The sequence below is a fragment of the Hyla sarda genome, chromosome 2 (assembly GCF_029499605.1).
Source record: "Hyla sarda isolate aHylSar1 chromosome 2, aHylSar1.hap1, whole genome shotgun sequence".
Lineage (NCBI taxonomy): Eukaryota > Metazoa > Chordata > Amphibia > Anura > Hylidae > Hyla > Hyla sarda.
This window is the reverse complement of record NC_079190.1, coordinates 68,095,023-68,109,291: the sequence shown is the minus strand read 5'-3', so window position 1 is coordinate 68,109,291 and position 14,269 is coordinate 68,095,023. Positions and strand designations below refer to the sequence as shown.

Below are 14,269 nucleotides of genomic sequence, written 5' to 3'. Positions count from 1 at the left end.
AAAGTTATATTTTATGTATATACGAGCAGTTGTGTGCTTTTTCCTTGTTGTCTTTCATTTCTGATTATATTGTATTAGCATGTCTGCTGTACCCGAGTTTGTAGAATAGTTGGTCGTTCGCATAATTTTGCTGTTGCACCCAGTGCTGCTGAAGAGGTTATTTCTGCCCTAACTATATAGAGACCAGTAGGGCAGTGATCTAATAGGAGAGTCCATAGAATCAGATGCAGAGTTGTAAAACTTCTCTGCTTCATACTGCCTACATGTAGATTTTCTTGTGTGCCCTATTAGATGTCTTTCCACTACCTCCGGCCTGTAAGAGCTGACAGGGAGAAACCTATAACAATGAGACAGGCTGAAGCTGCATCTGAGGACTACACTGAAACCCTACAGTGTGTAAGGGGACAGAAATGATTTGCCACTGACCTATTACTTACTGTAATTGCATAAGACTCTCATCTCTGCAAAGTGGGACACATCATGCAGGCTTTATTAGGAGCCTCCACATTATTCTTTATTATTGGCCTATTCTGCACATACGCAAAAAACTTTAAAGGGGTATTCCAGGAAAAAACTTGTTTTATATATCAACTGGCTCCAGAAAGTTAAACAGATTTTTAAATTACTTCTATTAAAAAAATCTTAATCCTTTCAGTACTTATGAGCTGATGAAGTTGAGTTGTTCTTTTCTGTCTAAGTGCTCTCTGATGACACGTGTCTCGGGAACCGCCCAGTTTAGAAGTAAATCCCCATAGCAAACCTCTTCTAAACTGGGCAGTTCCCAAGACAAGCAGAGATGTCAGTAGAGAGCACTGTTGCCAGCCAGACAGAAAAGAACAACTCAACTTCAGCAGCTGATAATTATTGGAAGAATTTAGATTTTTTAAAAGAAGTAATTTACAAATCTGTTTAACTTTCTGGAGCCAGTTGATATATATTAAAAATAAAAAAAAGTTTTTTTTCCTGGAATACCCCTTTAACAAACCAAACATAAGACATTTCTGAATGTGACTAGAAAAGATCAGTTTGCTCATGAGACCACTTAGTAAGTCACTGGGGGGCATTATAAACAAAACCAAACCCCTGCATTCTTCTGCTCTAGTGATGACTGGACACGAATGGAAAAGGGCTTTGTCTAAGTTCTGTGGACTGCAGAGCTTCTTGTTGGGCATCAAGAGCACTAAACATATAGGACAGCCTGCAAATCTTTAATATGGGTATATTAAAGTTGTGTAACTTTTGGAAAACCCCTTTAGGAAGAATCTATTTAGATAAAAAATAAAACTTTTTTGCCATACCATTGAGGCCTTTAGTGATACTGCATCCATACTAGGTAAATTTGACAGTGGCCCCTATAAGAGAACAAAATGTATTAGACTATCCATAATAAATAATAACATTTTCACTCACATACAGTACATGTGTAATTGTCAATAGAATAATCTATTAGTTCTCACTCAGGTGTCACCCCACTTTCTAGAAATTTCTGCCTGTTTAATTTTACAAGTTGCACAAAACACAACCCCATCTTCTGTATAACTACATAAATAGGAAGGTAATGAAAAACCGGCAACAAATTGAGTGGTAAAGGGAATCTGTCATCAGTATCAGCCTCATTAACCCATTGGTGTAGGCTTGTAGTGTGGGTGACATTGATGAAAATGCTACTTGTTGTTCCCAGATCTGTGGCTTTGTACCAGGGATATTCCTCTTTTTCTTGGTATCTTCTTGCATGGGGGTGTTCCCAAGATGACAAATGCTTTATCCTCTTATGCTACAGATCGGAGCTCCACCCCTCTCCTTTGCTGGACCTCCCTCCAGCCCCTCCGCAAACCAATACAGCTCATTAACATATTAAGGAAACCAGGAGTATCACCAGAATGGAGGTACGGATCTGGGAATGATAAGTACCATTGTCATCAGTGTCACCCGCACTACAAGCCCATACCAATAAGCTGTGATACTGATGAGAGATTCCCTTTAACTATCATAGCAATCTATCATTTCCACATAGAGATTAAAATAGGTTTCCCAGACAATGATAGATGTCTGATTGCTGGGGGCCCTCAGTTGCTGGAAACCCCACCACTTGAAAGAAAGACCCAAGCACCCCTATCGCCCACTGCTCCACATTGCATCAACTGCTTTGAGTAGAAATCTGAATGGACAAGTGGTCGAGCATGTACAAAGATGCTCCATTCAAAAACGTAACTTTTAATTTATTTACACTAAAATCCCAAACAAAAAATAAATGCCAAAACCTTATCTCCCACATGGAGAGGATAACCCAAATGGGTATGACCTAGTGCAGTGCCCCAATTGGGGCACTGCACTAGGTCATACCCATTTGGGTTATCATCTCCATGTGGGAGATAAGGTTTTGGCATTTATTTTTTGTTTGGGATTTTAGTGTAAATAAATTAAAAGTTACGTTTTAGTGTTTTTCTGTGAATTCTTTGCTTGGCAACACTAATGATCCATAGGATTTTTCAGTGAAGTTTTTCCATTCAAAATGGGACTGAAAGAGACTGCCCAGTACAGTGCCCAGAGGTTTCCTTCACCCCAGAGGAATTGAATAAAGAGACAGGATTCTTGCTGGACGACTGCACCAATAAGGTTGTAAGAAGGAACAAGGGGCTCTAGTCCCCCCCCCCCCCCCCACTATAGTGATCAGTGGGGATCCCAGCAATCAGATCCGAGCAATCTGTGAATTATTTGCTTATTATTAACCTACGCTGTGGATAGGTGATAAAAGTCCATTTTGGGAAACCCCTTAAACTAGAAAATATGTGAACAAATGTTTCACCTTGACATAAGAACATAACAACTAGACAAACCTGTCCCTTGTGTTTTTCCACAAGTTTGTTTAAAAAAAAAAATAAAATCATTGTTATCAGTAGCCACCTGCTGGGCCCCTGACCTCAACTAAGCTCCCCCCCCCCCCCCCTGTTAACCAGTCCTCAACCTGTAAGCCACATTTAACTATGAGGATGGTGGGAGCCACAATAAACTCAAAAATAGAGGAGTTATATACTGAAGGTGGTTGGGAAAGGTTGGGAAACCGTCTATACAAAGTCAGTGACATTTCAGATGCATTTCTTACCTGCTCTGGCTTGTGTTGCTGCAGACAACTATATATTTGACCTATGCCAGCTCTGGTCAACACATAAGAGGCCTGTTCATTAACCAGGGTGTCCAAATGGGCATCGATCTGTACAAGCGCAAGGTGGAAAATAAACATGATGGTAGTACCATTGACACAGACGGACAGATTTTTATTCCATCACAGAACTGGTCAAATAATGAAAAGAAAAAAAAGAATATGAACTTGATATTTTAATGTGAACATCTACTGAGATTAAAAATACTTGTCACTACATTTGGGTGATGCTTATCTGTTATCTTTCCAGTTTGGCTGCTTTTTAGCTTTGCTCCACTAGGACAAAGCTATGATCCGTCACCACAGTTTAGTGGCAACGTCTATTAAGATTCAGAGTTAAAATCCGCCTCCCATCCTATCACTTACTTTGTGGTGACTTGCATGGGGGATTTGTCAACATTAAAGGGGTACTCCCCTGCTCAGCGTTTGGAACAAACTGTTCCGAATGCTGGAGCCGGGAGCTCATGATGTCATAGCCCCACCCCCTCATGATGTCACGCCACGCCCCCTCAATGTAAGTCTATGAGAGGGGGCATGACAGCCATCACGCCCCCTCCCATAGACTTGCATTGAGGGGCGGGACGTGATGTCATGACGGGGCGGGGCTATGACATCACAAGCTCCCAGCGCCGGCTCCATCGTTCAGAACAGTTTGTTCCAAACGCTGAGCAGTGGAGTACCCCTTTAACTACCACATATAGGTGGCTCTATTCAATCCTGGTCACCGATTATGGTTGTCGGCAGATGATAGATGGATCAGGCTTTGCTCCAAAGCCCATTTCATAGGTCCCCAGTGCAGACTGGCTATACATCATTGCCCAATGATGCCAAGGGGTTAAATGTTTAATTGACTAGCACAGGCCAATTCTCTGTAGCTACCCATACACAATTTATCAAAATGAAACACATGCAAGATGTAATGTGAATACAGGCTTCCTGGCTGTACAGCAAAGGGACATGCCAGGACCAAAAAGGATTGAGCATTTGGATTTCACCATGTCAGATCCAATTACCAATGGAAGATAAGCCGCTTTCAGAGGGGTCTTGTAAAAAGTTCCCTTCTGTCTATTAAGATAAAAATATGGGGGATATCAGGTCACAAGTCCTAAACTTGGTGACTGTCCAGTGGAATAGAGAGCACAGTCAGTCAAGATAGATTTGTCTATTGATAAGGATATATCCCCAAGTAATTGAAGGGGTCCCACCCATAGAGAAGACTGTATGTAAACAGACACATTTCTCCTTCATAAATATCAATACCTAAGTGGAGAAAAGAAAATGTAACCAAGTATAACTATGGCTAAAGAAGTCATAAGGGAAGACATGCATAATATTATCAATTGGATTAGACACAGAAGGTAGACTTTCCTGGAATTGCAACATCTCAAGACGCTTGTCAGTAAACTCAAACAGAGCCAATGTTGTCTTCATCACATACAGACAATTGACCATGTATGTGGCCATGTCAGCTGTGCCTAGATTACTGGCAGAGACCGTACACATCTGTAACAAGGGATCCAGGACACAGGACAGGACCTACAAGATCAGGACACAGAGTACAGAACATCAGGTTATCTTTCCTGAAAAAGTAAATTATTTTCAATTACGCTGGAGCATGCTGTCCCTCGCTCATAGGGACAGAAACAGTCTAAACAAATCCTTGGAAAAACATGTCACCTAATATATAAACCCATGTAACAGTCATGTAAGCCAGAAAATGCTAAGCAAGCAAGTCTAAGTAGGAATCTAAATGAATAATCTAATAATGGAGGTCCCTACCACGAGTCTTATTCCTACCTGCCAGCACCCCCTGCTAGTCCACACAACTCTATGGGAGTTATGGAAACCCAGAAGTGCTGTTGAGAAGGAATGGGGACTAGAGACCCCAGCAATAGTGATCAGTAAAAAGCTCCGCAATGGACCATGCTGTCTTACATTTATCACCTACCCTATGAATAGACGGTAAATACTGTTTGCCAGAAAAACATTTATATTTATGTATAAATAGGTTTGTTATTTTTTAAGGACAAGGATTCTTTCACACGGCTGTTGCGCCCCATCAAGAATGGCCATCAAACTCTTTTTCTTTTTTGGAGTTTGACACTTGTCATTTTTACGGGAAGCAATGAGCAACAGGGGGTCGCGATGGACCCCATTATAGTCAATGGGGTCCGTCGGGCGCTGCTGTTTTTCACCGGGAATAGCGGGAGAAAAAGACTGCGAAAATTGTCTGTATTCTGGTGAAAAACTGGCTCCAGAAAGTTAAACAGATTTGTAAATTACTTCTATTAAAAAAATCTTAATCCTACCAGTTCTTATGAGCTGCTGAAGTTGAGTTGTTCTTTTCTGTTTGACCACAGTGCTCTCTGCTGACACCTCTGTTTGTCTCAGGAACTGTCCAGAATAGAAGCAAATCCCCATAGCAAACCTCTCCTGCTCTGGACAGTTCCTGAGACAGACAGAGGTGTCAGCAGAGAGCACTGTTGTCAGACAGAAAATAACAACTCAACTTCAGCAGCTGATAAGTAGTGGTAGGATTAAGTTTTTTTTGTTTTTGTTTTTTTTATAGAAGTGATTTACAAATCTGTTTAACTTTCTGGAGCCAGTTGATGTTAAAATGTTATTTCATGGAATACCCCTTTAACCCCTTAACGACGCAGGACGTATATTTACGTCCTGCGCCGGCTCCCGCGATATGAAGCGGGATCGCGCCGCGATCCTGCATCATATCGTGTCGGTCCCGGCGCTCATCAACCGCCGGGACCCGCGGCTAATACCACACATCGCCGATCGCGGTATTAACCCTTTAGAAGCTGCGGTCAAAGCTGACCGCCGCTTCTAAAGTGAAACTGAAAGTGACCCGGCTGCTCAGTCGGGCTGTTCGGGACCGCCGCGGTGAAATCGCGGCGTCCCGAACAGCTGACCGGACACCGGGAGGGCCCTTACCTGCCTGAGATCCAGGCAGGAGCAGTCAAGCGCCGATAATGCTGATCACAGGCGTGTTAATACACGCCAGTGATCAGCATAGGAGATCAGTGTGTGCAGTGTTATAGGTCACTATGGGACCTATAACACTGCAAAAAAAATGTAAAAAAAAAAAAGTGTTAATAAAGGTCATTTAACCCCTTCCCTAATAAAAGTTTGAATCACCCCCCTTTTCCCATAAAAAAAATAAAACAGTGTAAAAAAATAAATAAACATATGTGGTATCGCCGCGTGCGTAAATGTCCGAACTATAAAAATATATCAATAATTAAACTGCACGGTCAATGGCGTACGCGCAAAAAAATTCCAAAGTCCAAAAAAGCGTATTTTGGTCACTTTTTATACCATTAAAAATTTTTTATAAAAAGTGATCAAAAAGTCAGATCAAAACAAATATCATACCGATAAAAACTACAGATCACGGCGCAAAAAATAAGTCCTCATACCGCCCTGTACATGGAAAAATAAAAAAGTTATAGGGGTCAGAAGATGACATTTTTAAACGTATAAATTTTCCTGCATTTAGTTATGATTTTTTCCAGAAGTGCGACAAAATCAAACCTATATAAGTAGGGTATCATTTTAACCGTATGGACCTACAGAATAATGATAAGGTGTCATTTTTACTGAAATATGCACTGTGTAGAAACGGAAGCCCCCAAAAGTTACAAAATGGCGTTTTTTTTTCCATTTTGTCGCACAATGATTTTTTTTTCCGTTTCGCCGTGCATTTTTGGGTAAAATGACTAATGTCACTGCAAAGTAGAATTGGTGACGCAAAAAATAAGCCATAATATGGATTTTTAGGTGGAAAATTGAAAGGGTTATGATTTTTAAAAGGTAAGGAGGAAAAAACGAAAGTGCAAAAACGGAAAAACCCTGAGTCCTTAAGGGGTTAATAGTGACAGGTACAACATACATGAAATGGGTAACATACACACCTGAACAAAGTCAGCTTGTCTGGCATCTAGGGGAACAACAGAAGAGTCATGAGAGACGAGGACTTCACGCAGAAGAGTGAGGGTCTGATTCAATGCAGAGCTTGGACTAAGATCCGCAGGGGGCAACTCCACCTAAATAACAGGCTCCTGGTTACACAATGCCGAAAAAATACATTTACAAGTACATTTACAATAACAAAACTTTAGCATACACTTCATGACAGAAATTACCAGTCAATATGAAATCAACAACAGTTTTAGTGTCCATTCGCTTACACCTACTAGAGGAGGAAGCAGATTCAGCCAAGGAAAGTATGGCCAGACATTCACCCTGCAGCACAAAATGTAGTATTACATAGTACACATTAAGATGAACAGTCATCCATGGAACATATGGGTGGTTTAAAGGGGTACTCTGCTGAAATTATTATTTTTTTAAATCAACTGATGCCAGAAAGTTAAACAGATTTGTAAATTACTTTTATTTAAAAATCTTAATCCTTCCAGTACTTTTTAGCAGCTGTATGCTACAGAGGAAGTTCTTTTCTTTTTGAATTTCCTTTCTGTCTGACCACAGTGGTCTCTGCTGACACATCTGTCCATTTTAGGAACTATCCAGAGTAGAAGCAAATCCCCATAGCAAACCTATCCTGCTCTGGACAGTTTCTGACATGGACAGAAGTGTCAGCAGAGAGCACTGTGGTCAGACTGAAAATATATATTTTCAAGCGGAGTACCCCTTAAAGTTATCTATAATGATATCCTGCTCTCTGTCAGCTGGGTCATCTTTCTTACACAATCTTAGTTGCTGATGCATTGGATAGATGTGTGATGTTTTCTTTGCATGCTTCCTCTAGATCAGTGTTTTCCTTTGGCTGTCTGGGCATGCTGGGAGTTTTAGTTTTGCAACAGCTGGAGACACACTGTTTGGAAAGCACCAATCTAAATCATGACAATTCGTAGGTCTTTTCTCTGCTAAGTCCATGGAAGCAGGCTACCAACACGTTCTGGTTACATGTCTAGCAGTATAGGATATTTACAATATACCACATAACTGTGGACTTAGGCTAGGTTCACACAGAAATAAAAAAAAAATCAACACAATATTTTTTCTGGCAAACTTCAGAGATTAAAGGGGTATTCCGGGAGTTTTTTTTTATTTGACTATGCTACAGGGGCTGTAAAGTTAGTGTAGTTCATAATACAGTGTCTGTACCTGTGTGTGACAGTTTTCTCACAACTCTTCTGTGATTTTCATCCCAATATTTATTTTTAACAGCATACAAAATGACTGTTGTTTCAGATTTTTCCCAGCTTGCAATGCGGTCAAGACCTGACTCACTAGTCAGCTGATGACAGGGAGCCTGTCTGCTTCAATGGGTGGAGGGATCAATCTGCATGTAATGCAACAGCTGTAGGCACCCTGATTAAAAACCACAGGTCTGCAGCTCATTTATGTTTCAATGGGTGGGGTGGCTGATGTATGGGAAGGAGGTAAATGGTATCATGGGATTTGTAGGCAAACAAGAAAACTGAAAACAGGAAATACAAGTTCAGAGAAAGCTAGCCACAGTGTTATGGTAATCTCACAACATAGCCATTTAGCCCAAGACAAGCGCAGATCCTTCCTAAGCATGTCCATTACTGTCTGCCAGGTACGTACTAAAATCACCTTATGGTGGATAACCCCTTTAAGCCTCAGGTTCAGCTCTAATGTGCGGCCTACACAGATTTGCATGCATAGTAGCCCCCACTGTCATTTAATAGGGCTAAGCTTAGTCACTGCTTCCTGAAATATGAGACTTATTCTTACAGGACTGGATATCTATCTTAAATGTCTTGATTTTTTATTTTAATTATTTACTTCTGGCTAGTACTGTGCAAACTATTCACTGTGTGGTAAAATTGATATGTTATCTGTATTCCCCGAATCCTGAGCTGCTGCTGTAAAGAAGCTAAAGAGAGGGGGAAGGGGGAGATTACAATGCCGCACTGAACATATAGTAGTAGGTTCATTGGTATTTACACCAGGTACAGCTGCCTTGATGAAGCAAAAATGAGGAAAATCCGGCTCCCAGGACTGGATAAAAAATAGGCTTTAATGAATCATATTAAAATCCAAAAATAGAAAAGGGGGATGAAGTAAAAGCACAAACGAAACGCACCAACGCGTTTCGACTTGTTAACAAGTCTTAATCATGGTCAATGCTACAGACAACAGATATACCTTATATACTATTCAAAAAGGTGACGTCACCCTCTAAAATCAGGTGAGCACCCGGCAAGAGGGAAAACAAGACATGGATATGACTGCACAAATGGTATGAACTGGAGAAACATAGTACACAGCAAAAGTATGTATACTTAGTGACCTCTAATATATGTAACTCAGGTCGTGTCTAAAATTGAGTCCATGTGGGAAGCGAGTATCCAAAACTAAAATCCAATACGCTTCCCGTCTGAACACAGCCCTACTCCAGTCACCCCCCCGTGATGGTGGGCGTACCCTCTCTAAGCCTGTCACAGTAATTTGTGGAATAGTACCTGTATGTTTATCAATGATGTGTTTAGTGAAACCTGACATGGATCTGTTAGTAATCTTGTTATTGTCTGGTATATGGAGATGTTCTTGAATTCTAATCTTAAGTTTTCTGCTCGTGCAACCCACGTATTGTAGATTGCATGGTATACAGGTGATACTATAAACTACATGGTGCGTTTGACAGTTGATAAAACTTTTTATATTATGTGTCTGCCCAGTAGTACATGAATGAAATGTAGTTTGGTTAGTCATATACTGACATATAGAACACCTAGAATGGCTGCATTTATAGCTTCCTTTACAAGTCAGCCAAGTGTCCTGTTTAGGTGAGGAGCTAAATTCACTAGGGGACAAGATGTTGTAAAGTGATCGTGCCCTACGGGGTATTACTCGGATGCCATCTTGAATAATATTAGACATAATTTTGTCGTAGTGAAGAACTGGTAAATGCTTGTAAATTATTTGCTTAATCTGGTGAAATTGTTCAGAAAATGGTGTGGTAAATGTGGGTAAAACCTGTGTATTGGATGTAACATTCTGTTTGTCCTGTAAATAGTGGTCAGCAGGTTTAGAATTCACTATATTTTCGGCCCTGTTAATAATTTGTGGTTTATAACCTCTGACTCGAAGACGTTTTTTAATGTCAAAACAGGTGTTAGTATAAGTAAGGTGATCCGATGAGGCGCGTCTAGCCCTAACAAATTCTCCTATGGGCAGATTACGAGTGACATGTTCTGGGTGGCAACTAGATGAATGGAGGAGACTATTACCAGCACATGATTTACGGAACATCTTAGTATGTATACTCTGAGAATCATGATCTCCTGTTAGAGTAATATCCAAAAAATCAATCTGGTCAGAAGAAATGTTGCAAGTAAAGGTAAGGGATAAATCATTATCATTGAGAAAATTAGAAAAGTCAACTCCTTGTGACTGAGTACCTCTCCAAATCAGGAGGAGGTCGTCAATGTATCTCCCATACCAACCCACAAGATGGAAGAATGGGTTGGCAGGGGAGAGAAGGACGACCTCCTCCCAATATGCCATATACAAATTGGCTAAGGAGGGGGAAAATTTCGAGCCCATAGGGCAACCGGTTACTTGTAGATAATATATGGAATCAAAACAGAAAAAATTGTGATGTAATAAAAAATTTAGGACATCTAATATATATTGCTGCAACACTATGCTGTATGTGCTGTATTTCTTCAGATGGTATGAAATAGCTATTATTGCTTTATCATGCGGAATACATGTGTAAAGAGCAGTTATGTCACATGACATCCAACTGTCCCCATTGTTCCATTTGCGCATCTTCATAGCTTGCAACAATGTTTTAGTGTCTCTGATGAATCCTGTGGTTCGAGATACTAGCGGTTGCAGGAGGCCATCCAACCATGCACTCAACCTTTCAAGCAATGAGTCTATGCCCGTTACTTTGGGCCTCAAAGGAGGGGGGAATTTATCTTTATGTAGTTTCGGAAGAGCATGGAATACTGGGCATTTCGAGAAACCTGGTAGAAGATATTCTGCTTGTCTTTTCGTTATGATAGATAGTGTAACGCCTTCTTCGAGAAGATGAGATAATTTATTCTTTACAATATTGGTTGGATCACTGGTGAGGAGTCGATAGGTTTGTGTGTCATTCAACATTTCTAGTATCAATTTTTTGTAAAGTAACGCATCCATTACAGCCACTGAACCTCCTTTATCTGATTGACGGATGATCAGTGTTTTGTTATTAGATAGATCACGCAAAGCCTGTCGTTGAGAAAAAGTTAAATTATGATGAGGTATGGATGTAGTTTGGTGGTACAATTTTTTCAAGTCCTCTTCGACCCTAGTTTGAAAAATATCCATACCTTCCGATCTGGATTGAATTGGGTAAAAATTTGGATTTTTTGCTGTAAATGTTTTGAATGTATTTTCCACAACATCAATATGCTCAGTAGTTTCATATTGTAAATCCACAAGGGTTTGTGTATTCATTTGTTCTGTGAAGTCACTGTGGAGTGGTAGGCTATTATGTCCCAGAGTATTAATAGGATCCATACTATCCAAAAAATTATCAGTTTCACATACTTCAAAAAAATGTCTTTTAACGGTAAGTAGTCGTACAAATTTATTGACATCCAATAGGGTATTATATAAATCGAAATTGCAGGACGGCACAAAAGTTAACCCTTTCTCAAGAACCTCAATTTGGGCCTGGGTCAAAACCTGTGCCGATAGATTAATGACAGAAAAGCTCACTGTTTGTACTTCTGTTGGTATTTGTGCGTTCTTTTGTAAATGGTTCTTGTGTTTTCGGCCCGATCTGTGCCTCCTGCGTCTCCTCTTATGTTTTGAGGGTTGTCCCTGTTCACATAATGCGTTTTTGCAGATTGTGGCGGCACCTGCGTTTTTCCGTTTTTTGCCGGTATTTGTTGTTGTGAAACACTGCGATTTGATCCTGTAGGCCCGTCAGTGTAATCACGAGTTTCTCCCTCACTTTCAGTTCCATAGTCAGTTATATCGTTTTCAGACGAGCTAAAGCTGACATTTCTTCTTGGCTGGGGTATATTCTGGGTGTGAGAGTTTTTTAATATAGATCTGGGTCTGCGAGATCTCTTAGTGTGCCAATCATAAACCGCATTAGTGGAATAATCCTTTAGATCACGGTTAAACTTAGATTTCTTAATACTGGTTACCGTGTCCTCGAGCTTTTTAATATGTTCATTCATACTATTTTGCAGCAATTCTAGGTCAGCAGAGTTCTTATAAGGTTCTATAGATACCATGATTTTATTGATGCTGGACTCTAGATCTGCTAGTTTAAGCTCCTCTTTCTCCACTATAAGCTTCATTAGCTCCAAAGAACACCTGGTGAGTGCTTCATTCCATCTCATGGAGAAATCTTCATCATATATCACGGTAGATTTTTTACGTATACGAAGACCTCTGGGAATCATATGTTTCTCTAAATATTGTGTCAACGTAGTTGCATCCCACCACACTTTTAATTGTTGTGATTTTAAGGCCTCGAGATCCCACATAAGTTTCTTAAGGTCAAAGACACGATGCGTTTTCATCACCAGAAAAAACACTAGCCACTCTGGCTTTATGCGAAACATTATTGAGTGTAGAAAAATCCATTAATTGCGAAACATTAGATTCAGGTATAGGTATATCTGTATCATTCGTTTGTGTAGACATCTTTCAAAATTGAATACGGACAATAATATGTTATATGCTCGTTTTGTGGCTGAGAGGTATATATAAATACACAATTGTGTGGTGACTGCAGAATATTCTTTTATAGAGAAGCACAAATTGGCTTTCTAAGTGAATTTTGCGGCTAGCACGAACCCATCACGGAAGTACACAGTCCAAAAAAGTAAGGTAAAGGTTCAGCTCACCATAAGCAGCATGCAGACCCAGATCGCAATGAACTCAGCACACCTTCCAGCGGAAGCCAAGGAATGAGCAAGGGCCGTGTTCCCAGGTGTAAGGATGAAGCAAAAATGAGGAAAATCCGGCTCCCAGGACTGGATAAAAAATAGGCTTTAATGAATCATATTAAAATCCAAAAATAGAAAAGGGGGATGAAGTAAAAGCACAAACGAAACGCACCAACGCGTTTCGACTTGTTAACAAGTCTTAATCATGGTCAATGCTACAGACAACAGATATACCTTATATACTATTCAAAAAGGTGACGTCACCCTCTAAAATCAGGTGAGCACCCGGCAAGAGGGAAAACAAGACATGGATATGACTGCACAAATGGTATGAACTGGAGAAACATAGTACACAGCAAAAGTATGTATACTTAGTGACCTCTAATATATGTAACTCAGGTCGTGTCTAAAATTGAGTCCATGTGGGAAGCGAGTATCCAAAACTAAAATCCAATACGCTTCCCGTCTGAACACAGCCCTACTCCAGTCACCCCCCCGTGATGGTGGGCGTACCCTCTCTAAGCCTGTCACAGTAATTTGTGGAATAGTACCTGTATGTTTATCAATGATGTGTTTAGTGAAACCTGACATGGATCTGTTAGTAATCTTGTTATTGTCTGGTATATGGAGATGTTCTTGAATTCTAATCTCAATTCTAGACTCAATTTTAGACACGACCTGAGTTACATATATTAGAGGTCACTAAGTATACATACTTTTGCTGTGTACTATGTTTCTCCAGTTCATACCATTTGTGCAGTCATATCCATGTCTTGTTTTCCCTCTTGCCGGGTGCTCACCTGATTTTAGAGGGTGATGTCACCTTTTTGAATAGTATATAAGGTATATCTGTTGTCTGTAGCATTGACCATGATTAAGACTTGTTAACAAGTCGAAACGCGTTGGTGCGTTTCGTTTGTGCTTTTACTTCATCCCCCTTTTCTATTTTTGGAATTTAATATGATTCATTAAAGCCTATTTTTTATCCAGTCCTGGGAGCCGGATTTTCCTCATTTTTGCTTCATCCTTACACCTGGGAACACGGCCCTTGCTCATTCCTTGGCTTCCGCTGGAAGGTGTGCTGAGTTCATTGCGATCTGGGTCTGCATGCTGCTTATGGTGAGCTGAACCTTTACCTTACTTTTTTGGACAGCTGCCTTGAGTATTATGGGTGGTAAAGGAGGAGGAAGCCTTGATTTAC

The 14,269-nt window shown here is 40.4% G+C and overlaps 1 protein-coding gene across 1 annotated transcript in view; it reads right to left on the bottom strand.

Annotated features, from left to right (window-relative positions):
* The window catches only part of COG6 (component of oligomeric golgi complex 6), a gene marked incomplete in the record, with an annotated part of 135,025 nt that overhangs the window by 21,796 nt on the left and 98,960 nt on the right, over positions 1–14,269 (bottom strand). Inside the window, 4 exon segments of the mRNA XM_056561982.1 lie at positions 1,299–1,352; positions 3,104–3,214; positions 4,532–4,696; positions 7,087–7,218. Coding sequence (XP_056417957.1) covers positions 1,299–1,352; positions 3,104–3,214; positions 4,532–4,696; positions 7,087–7,218 — 462 coding nt within the window.